Here is a 9,643-nt window from a genome sequence, read left to right as displayed (position 1 = left end):
GCGGTGGTGCATGAGGAGTTGGAGGAGGTGGAGCCTGGGAGCGCAGCACAGTAGACGGTGTTGTTGTACTCATCGATGCTGTAGACGGTGCGGGAGGTGGGTGGACGCCGAGACGGCGAGCGTGGACGCGGCGGGCAAGGCAATGGCGAGGAGGAAGAGGAGGAGGGCGAGGGGCAGGAGCAGCAGGAGGTGGGGCGGCCGCGGGGTCATTGGGTGGAGGCGGAGGAGGAGCATGCTGCCGACATCTGCGAGGTGCGACTGGCGTGGCGTGGAGATGGGGGAGGGGAGGAGGTGTGCGGGGACAAAACGGATTACAGGATTAGCGCGCGGAGAAAAGTTGAAGAAGGGAATACGCGTCGGGTGCTGTTGAATTGAAGGACACGGGCAGCCGCGACCTGGACGCCGTCTGCGCCTCCGCCGCGTGGGTTTTTTTGTGATTTCAAGCAACCGTGAGACGGATATATTGGCAGAAGATTTGGAGGGCAGACTGAAATTTTGGCTCTTTATAGATACTAGCAAAACATGCCCGTGCGTTGCAACGGGGTATAGAATTTATTATTTGATAATTGTACACTTTTTGTAAAATTTAAATGAGTTTAGTCCAACCTTGAATCAAATAAATATAACCCCACCAAAACAAACAAAACTACCAAACTAATATCGGAAATCACCTTGAGAAGAAATAGAAAAAAATCATGTCCCATAAAAAAACAGAAATCTTCATATACAGTGGAGGAAAAAAAGTAAAAAATGATATAAAAATATGTATAGAAATTAAAAGAGGAAGAATATTACGTAAAGAAAGCATAAAAGCATCACATGAGGGAACAATTCCATCAAACAGCACGTCAGATCAGTCTACTTTTATTGTCACTCAGTGCAATCCAAAGCAAAACCAGCGGCGCAGCTAGTGACAAAAGCCCACAGCCACAGCCGCCACATAATAATACAATTAATAGGTAACAGTTCTCAACATCCTTTCATCACAGCATTTGTTTGAGACATACATGAACAAAGCACATGTAATTCGGTATGATTAAGAGGAAGTACCTTGTGGCCAGCATTGATGCATCACGAGAGAAGAAACAGCCGATCAGAGGGCGATCATCTCCAATCTCGCTACACTCCAGGACAAACTCCCCAGCCTGCTTCACGACGAGTTCGGCCTCCGCCTCTAGGTCCTCATCGGAGTCCTCGTGGCAGCGCTTGGCCATCTCAATCCTGGGCTTGGCACGGGGCAGCGAGTACTGTGCAATGTCGACACGCGCCTTGAGAAGCTCCTGCGTGCCCTTGGTGAAGAAGGGGTACTGGATCTGCTCCTCCTCGCCGGTGCGTGCAGCGTGGTCGTCCTCCTGCGCGCGGAGGAGACGATCGACCTGGCCATCGACCTCGAGCCGGACCATGAGGGCTCGGAGGCGGTCGTGGCGCTCCATTTCACGCTCGCCAAGGCGGCGGAGGCAGGCCCGCACGGCCATGGCGTAGGCGCGGCGCCGCTAGAGGAGCTCCTACACCGATTGCTCGTGACGCTCCCACGCGGCGCGGTGGTCGTCGGAGACCTCGTAATCGGCCTCACCTCCGCCCCCGGCGGAGGAAGTGGCGGCGGCGGGACGGGGATGGAAGCGATTGGCGGGTGGACGGGGACGGGGAGCGGAGCCATGGGAGGAGTGGGGGCCAGGGGCCACAATTTTTTTTAAAAAAATTGCTTTTCCTCAATTTGGTAATATTGCAACGGAAGAAAAACATCATTTATATTTATCATTTTTAATGTTACATATCTATTTATATTTATCATTTTTATAAAATTTAAAGTCCATAATTTATTTTATTGATAACCATAACATCTATGGTATTAGATAGTTAATATTTACAATAATATGTAGCTTAAAGACATATTTATTTAATAATAAAAATAGAAAATAGTTAAATCTTATCTCACTCTAATATTACCTCTTAATATGCCTCAGTATTATATTAAAACATGAGAAGTTTGATGCTAGCATTATTTTTTTAATTTAGATTAGGATTGCTATGAAATATGAATCAAGCATCACATTAAATAGGCTACCATTAAATTTTTATAATAATTGGAGCAAGATAACTATAATTTTAATTTTATAGTAAAAAGCATAGGCAAGCATTTCCAAAAAAAAGTGTACTAAAATTTGTGATATTTTTTGTTTTACTGCATGGATCTACATATGTGGAGCTGAACAAAATTTGTTTTATAATTTTTAGATTTTTCTATGAATTACTATGTATTTATTAATTTTCAGCTGATTTTAAAAATAAAAGAAAAGTAAATTGGAGATTTTACATTGGAAACCCTAGAAATTTTTTTTTTCTCTTCCATCGTAACGATCCTGAGCTGATTGGGCCTAATGAGATTTTGCTTTAGGAACCCTAGAATGTTTTTTATTTTGTTTTACCCCTTTAGAAACGTTGGAGCGAGGAAGCCATCGGTAAACCAAACACAACACTAACAGGATTAGGGGGCACTAACAGGATTAGGGGGCAAAAGAAAATATTTAGCAAACTGAAATTTTGGCGATCATCTCCAATCTCGCTACACTTCAGGACAAACTCCTCAGCCAGCTTCACGACGAGTTCGGCCTCCGCCTTTAGGTCTTCATCGGAATCCTCGTGGCAGCGCTTGGCCATCTCAATCCTGGCCTTGGCACAGGGCAGCGAGTACTGTGCAATGTCGACACGCGCCTTGAGAAGCTCCTGCGTGCCCTTGGTGAAGAAGGGGTACTGGATCTGCTTCTCCTCGCCGGTGCGTGCAGCGTGGTCGTCCTCCTGCGCGCGGAGGAGACGGTCGACCTGGCCATCGGCCTCGAGCCGGACCATGAGGGCTCGGAGGCGGTCGTGGCGCTCCATTTCGCGCTCGCCGAAGCGGCGGAGGCAGGCCCGCACGGCCATGGCGTAGGCGCGACGCCGCTAGAGGAGCTCCTGCACCGATTGCTCGTGACGCTCCCACGCGGCGCGGTGGTCGTCGCAGACCTCGTAGTCGGCCTCGCCTCCGCCCCCGGCGGAGGAAGTGGCGGCGGCGGGACGAGGATGGGAGCGATTGGCGGGTGGACGGGGACGGGGAGCGGAGCCATGGGAGGAGTGGGGGCCGGGGGCCACAATTTTTTTTAAAAAAATTGCTTTTCCTCAATTTGGTAATATTGCAACGGAAGAAAAACATCATTTATATTTATCATTTTTAATGTTACATATCTATTTATATTTATCATTTTTATAAAATTTAAAGTCCATAATTTATTTTATTGATAACCATAACATCTATGGTATTAGATAGTTAATATTTACAATAATATGTAGCTTAAAGACATATTTATTTAATAATAAAAATAGAAAATAGTTAAATCTTATCTCACTCTAATATTACCTCTTAATATGCCTCAGTATTATATTAAAACATGAGAAGTTTGATGCTAGCATTATTTTTTTAATTTAGATTAGGATTGCTATGAAATATGAATCAAGCATCACATTAAATAGGCTACCATTAAATTTTTATAATAATTGGAGCAAGATAACTATAATTTTAATTTTATAGTAAAAAGCATAGGCAAGCATTTCCAAAAAAAAGTGTACTAAAATTTGTGATATTTTTTGTTTTACTGCATGGATCTACATATGTGGAGCTGAACAAAATTTGTTTTATAATTTTTAGATTTTTCTATGAATTACTATGTATTTATTAATTTTCAGCTGATTTTAAAAATAAAAGAAAAGTAAATTGGAGATTTTACATTGGAAACCCTAGAAATTTTTTTTTTCTCTTCCATCGTAACGATCCTGAGCTGATTGGGCCTAATGAGATTTTGCTTTAGGAACCCTAGAATGTTTTTTATTTTGTTTTACCCCTTTAGAAACGTTGGAGCGAGGAAGCCATCGGTAAACCAAACAGAACACTAACAGGATTAGGGGGCACTAACAGGATTAGGGGGCAAAAGAAAATATTTAGCAAACTGAAATTTTGGCGATCATCTCCAATCTCGCTACACTCCAGGACAAACTCCTCAGCCAGCTTCACGACGAGTTCGGCCTCCGCCTTTAGGTCTTCATCGGAATCCTCGTGGCAGCGCTTGGCCATCTCAATCCTGGCCTTGGCACAGGGCAGCGAGTACTGTGCAATGTCGACACGCGCCTTGAGAAGCTCCTGCGTGCCCTTGGTGAAGAAGGGGTACTGGATCTGCTTCTCCTCGCCGGTGCGTGCAGCGTGGTCGTCCTCCTGCGCGCGGAGGAGACGGTCGACCTGGCCATCGGCCTCGAGCCGGACCATGAGGGCTCGGAGGCGGTCGTGGCGCTCCATTTCGCGCTCGCCGAAGCGGCGGAGGCAGGCCCGCACGGCCATGGCGTAGGCGCGACGCCGCTAGAGGAGCTCTTGCACCGATTGCTCGTGATGCTCCCACACGGCGCGGTGGTCGTCGCAGACCTCGTAGTCGGCCTCGCCTCCGCCCCCGGCGGAGGAAGTGGCGGCGGCGGGACGAGGATGGGAGCGATTGGCGGGTGGACGGGGACGGGGAGCGGAGCCATGGGAGGAGTGGGGGCCGGGGGCCACAATTTTTTTAAAAAAATTGCTTTTCCTCAATTTGGTAATATTGCAACGGAAGAAAAACATCATTTATATTTATCATTTTTAATGTTACATATCTATTTATATTTATCATTTTTATAAAATTTAAAGTCCATAATTTATTTTATTGATAACCATAACATCTATGGTATTAGATAGTTAATATTTACAATAATATGTAGCTTAAAGACATATTTATTTAATAATAAAAATAGGAAATAGTTAAATCTTATCTCACTCTAATATTACCTCTTAATATGCCTCAGTATTATATTAAAACATGAGAAGTTTGATGCTAGCATTATTTTTTTAATTTAGATTAGGATTGCTATGAAATATGAATCAAGCATCACATTAAATAGGCTACCATTAAATTTTTATAATAATTGGAGCAAGATAACTATAATTTTAATTTTATAGTAAAAAGCATAGGCAAGCATTTCCAAAAAAAAGTGTACTAAAATTTGTGATATTTTTTGTTTTACTGCATGGATCTACATATGTGGAGCTGAACAAAATTTGTTTTATAATTTTTAGATTTTTCTATGAATTACTATGTATTTATTAATTTTCAGCTGATTTTAAAAATAAAAGAAAAGTAAATTGGAGATTTTACATTGGAAACCCTAGAAATTTTTTTTTTCTCTTCCATCGTAACGATCCTGAGCTGATTGGGCCTAATGAGATTTTGCTTTAGGAACCCTAGAATGTTTTTTATTTTGTTTTACCCCTTTAGAAACGTTGGAGCGAGGAAGCCATCGGTAAACCAAACAGAACACTAACAGGATTAGGGGGCACTAACAGGATTAGGGGGCAAAAGAAAATATTTAGCAAACTGAAATTTTGGCTCTTTATAGATAGGTATAGATATATACTAGCAAAACATGCCCGTACGTTGCAACGGGGTATAGAATTTATTATTTGATAATTGTACATTTTTGTAAAATTTAAATGAGTTTAGTCCAACCTTGAATCAAATAAATATAACCCCACCAAAACAAACAAAACTACCAAACTAATATCGGAAATCACCTTGAGAAAAAATAGAAAAAAATCATGTCCCATAAAAAAATCAGAAATCTTCATGTACAGTGGAAGAAAAAGAGTAAAAATGATATAAAAAATATGTATAGAAATTAAAAGGGGAAGAATATTACGTAAAGAAAGCATAAAAGCATCACATGAGAGAACAATTCTATCAAACAGCACGTCAGATCAGTCCACTTTTTGTACAATCCAAAGCAAAACCAGCGGCACAGTTAGTGACAAAAGTCCATAGCCACAGCCGCCACATAATAATACAATTAATAGGTAACAGTTCTCAACATCCTTTCATCACAGCATTTGTTTGAGACATACATGAACAAAGCATATGTAATTCCGTATGATTAAGAGGAAGTACCTTGTGGCCAGCATTGATGCATCACAAGAGAAGGAACAACCGATGAGAGGGTGATCATCTCCAATCTCGCTACACTCCAGGACAAACTCCCCAGCCTGCTTCACGACGAGTTCGGCCTCCGCCTCTGGGTCCTCATCGGAATCCTCGTGGCAGCGCTTGGCCATCTCAATTCTGGCCTTGGCACGGGGCAACGAGTACTGTGCAATGTCGACACGCGCATTGAGAAGCTCCTGCGTGCCCTTGGTGAAGAAGGGGTACTGGATCTGCTCCTCCTCGCCGGTGCGTGCTGCGTGGTCGTCCTCCTGCGCGCGGAGGAGACGGTCGACCTAGCCATCGGCCTCGAGCCGGACCATGAGGGCTCCGAGGCGGTCGCGGCGCTCCATTTTTCGCTCGCCGAGGCGGCGGAGGCAGGCCCGCACGGCCATGGCGTAGGCGCGGCGCCGCTAGAGGAGCTCCTGCACCAATTGCTCGTGACGCTCCCACACGGCGCGGTGGTCGTCGGAGACCTCGTAGTCGGCCTCGCCTCCACCCCCGGCGGAGGAAGTGGCGGCGGCGGAACGGGGATGGGAGCGATTGGCCGGTGGACGGGGATGGGGAGCGGAGCCATGGGAGGAGTGGGGGCCGAGGCCCACAAATTTTTTTTTAAAAGAAATTGCTTTTCCTCAATTTGGTAATATTGCAACGGAAGAAAAACATCAAATAACCTTAGAAAGTGATGACATAATGTTACATATCTATTTATATTTATCCTTTTTATAAAATTTAAAGTCCATAATATATTTTATTGATAACCATAACATATCTATGGTATTAGATAGTTAATATTTACAATAATATGTAGCTTAAAGACATATTTATTTAATAATAATAATAGAAAATAGTTAAATCTTATCTCACTCTAATATTACCTCTTAATATGCCTCAGTATTATATTAAAACATGAGAAGTTTGATGCTAGTATTATTTTTTTAATTTAGATTAGGATTGCTATAAAATATGAATCAAGCATCTCATTAAATAGGCTAACATTAAATTTTTATAATAATTGGAGTAAGATAACTACAATTTTAATTTTACAGTAAAAAGCATAAGCAAGCATTTCCAAAAAAAAAGTGTACTAAAATTTGTGATATCTTTTGTTTACTGCATGGATCTACATATGTGGAGCTGAACAAAATTTGTTTTATAATTTTTAAATTTTTCTATGAATTATTATGCATTTATTAATTTTCAGCCGATTTAAAAAATAAAAGAAAAGTAAATTGGAGATTTTATATTGGAAACCTTAGAAAAATTTTTATTCTTTTTTCTCTTCCATCGTACCGATTCCGGTTGGCTTGATTGGGCCTACAGAGGCGAGCGACTGGAGCGGAGTAATATGAGATTTTGCATTAGGAACCTTAGAATATTTTTTATTTTATTTTTGTCCTAGAAACGTTGGACGGAGGAGGCGATTGGTAAACCGACACGGACAGGATCAGGCAGAAGAAAATATTTGGCAGACTAAAATTTTGGCTCTTTATAGATAGGTATAGAGGTATAGATTAATTATACAATAAAAATATCAATACATGTTGGACTTCGTGGAAATTGGAAAATAGGACGGAGGGTATTGTATATATTGGCGGGTACAGTGTAGCTACTAGCTAGACGTGTGGCTTCCACCCGTACTGATCGCTCCTCACCCTCACCTGTCACCTCTTTCTATAGGCTCCAATACTCCACTGGTCCAGGATCGAACACGCACCACCATGCCGCCCGGCGGAGGAGGCAACCGCGACGCCGCGCCGGCCATGCACGTGCTGATGCTCCCGTGGCTCGCCTTCGGCCACATCGTCCCGTTCGCGCAGCTAGCACGGAGGCTGCTGGCCTCCTCCTCCTCCGTCCGCGTCACGTTCGTCACGGCCGCCGGGAACGTCCCGCGCGTCGAGGCCATGCTATCCTCGGCCTCCTCGTCCGCCGGCGGCAGGGTGTCCATCGTGCCGCTGCGCCTGCCCCACGTGCCGGGCCTTCCCGAGGGCGCCGCCAGCACGGCGGAGCTCTCGCTCGACGGCGCCGAGCTGCTCAAGGTCGCGCTGGACGGCGCCCGGCCCCAGGTGGCCGCGCTGCTAGCCGAGCTCCGGCCGGACGCCGTGCTGCTCGACTTCGCCACCCCGTGGGCCGCCGACGACGCCGCGGCGCTGGGCGTCAAGTCTCTCCAATTCAGCGTCTTCTCCGCCATCGCGGGCGCCTACCTCGTCGTCCCCGCGCGCCGCCCCGAGGGGGCCTCCCCGCCGCCATCGGCGCGCGACCTCATGTCCGGCCCCGCAGGCTTTCCCGCCTCCTCCCCGCTCGCCGCCACCGGCGTTCCGGCGTACCAGGCCGCCGACTTCACCTACGTGTTCACCAGCTTCGGCGGCCAGCCCTGTGTCTACGAACGCGTGGTGGCCGGCATCCGGGCCTGCGACGGCGTCGTGCTCAAGACCTGCGCCGACATGGAGGCCGCGTACGTCGACTACCTCGCCGCGCAGTTCCGGAAGCCCGTGCTGACGGCGGGGCCGCTGGTGCCGGACCCGCCGCGCGGCGACGAGCTGCTGGACGAGCGCTGGGCCACCTGGCTGTCCGCGTTCCCGGACGGCGCCGTGGTCTTCGCGTCGTTCGGCAGCGAGACGTTCCTGCCGCCCGCCGCGGCGACGGAGCTCCTGCTGGGCCTGGAGGCCACCGGCCGCCCGTTCCTCGCCGTGCTCAACTCCCCTGACGACGGCGGCGGTGCGGCCGTCGTCGTCACGCCGCCGGGGTTTAAGGAGAGGGTGTCCGGGAGAGGAATCGTGCACAGCGGGTGGGTGCAGCAGCAGCACATCCTGCGCCACCGCAGCGTGGGTTGCTACGTGACCCACGCCGGGTTCAGCTCCGTCGTCGAGGGGCTCGTCGCCGGCTGCCGCCTCGTGCTGCTGCCCATGAAGGGCGACCAGTACCTGAACGCGGCGCTGTTCGCGCGCGAGCTCCGCGTGGGCGTCGAGGTGGCGCGCCGCGACGAGGACGGGTGGTTCGGGCGCCACGACGTGTGCGACGCGGTCGCCGCGGCGGTGGCGAACGACGGAGGCGGAGGAGACGACGCGAGGAAGAAGTGGACCGACTTCTTCACGGACGACGCCGTGCAGGGGAAGTTCGCCGACGAGTTCGTCCGGCAGCTCAGGGAGATCGTCAGCACGGCACCGAGCTGATGAGACGATCGAGACCTCGTGCTGTGCACTTCTTTGTCTTTATTATTCTCTCGTGGAACGCGCTGTCAAACTGTGATCACTGTTGTGGACTTGTAGTACGTTTTTTTTTTCCGTGTCCAAGTTTCATATGTACTATCTTTCTTGATATTTAGTCAATAATCCACGTTCGTAAATTAATCCTACAAATTAGTAGGAAAATATAGACGACGAAATAAGCCGGCCTTAGGCTCTTGCAGCGGAGAGTCGGAGACGGTGGAGGCGGTAGTGGTCCGAGGAGAAGCCAAAGCTCAGGCTCTGCAGCTCGTCTGCCGCCGTGGGGGGCGGCGTCGCCGTCGGGAGGCATTGCGGTTTGCGAGCGGGAGCGCTATTGCGGCGGCGAGGTGGTGACTGGCTGCTCTGCTGCGGGGACAGGGGACAGGAGATAGGAGAAGAACAGAGCAGAAAGGCCGGGGG

At 47.7% G+C, this 9,643-nt stretch overlaps 1 protein-coding gene across 1 annotated transcript; it reads left to right on the top strand.

Annotated features, from left to right (window-relative positions):
• LOC8066960 (anthocyanidin 3-O-glucosyltransferase) lies at positions 7,490–9,367 on the top strand. Its single transcript, XM_002442755.2, has one exon. It carries the CDS (start codon positions 7,739–7,741, stop codon positions 9,188–9,190), a length of 1,452 nt encoding a protein of 483 aa, XP_002442800.1. The 5' UTR covers positions 7,490–7,738; the 3' UTR covers positions 9,191–9,367.

Source organism: Sorghum bicolor, chromosome 8 (genome assembly GCF_000003195.3).
Source record: "Sorghum bicolor cultivar BTx623 chromosome 8, Sorghum_bicolor_NCBIv3, whole genome shotgun sequence".
In the NCBI taxonomy this organism is placed as follows: Eukaryota; Viridiplantae; Streptophyta; class Magnoliopsida; order Poales; family Poaceae; genus Sorghum; species Sorghum bicolor.
The sequence above is the reverse complement of the archived record's forward strand: the minus strand, read 5'-3'. Positions and strand labels throughout refer to the sequence as shown.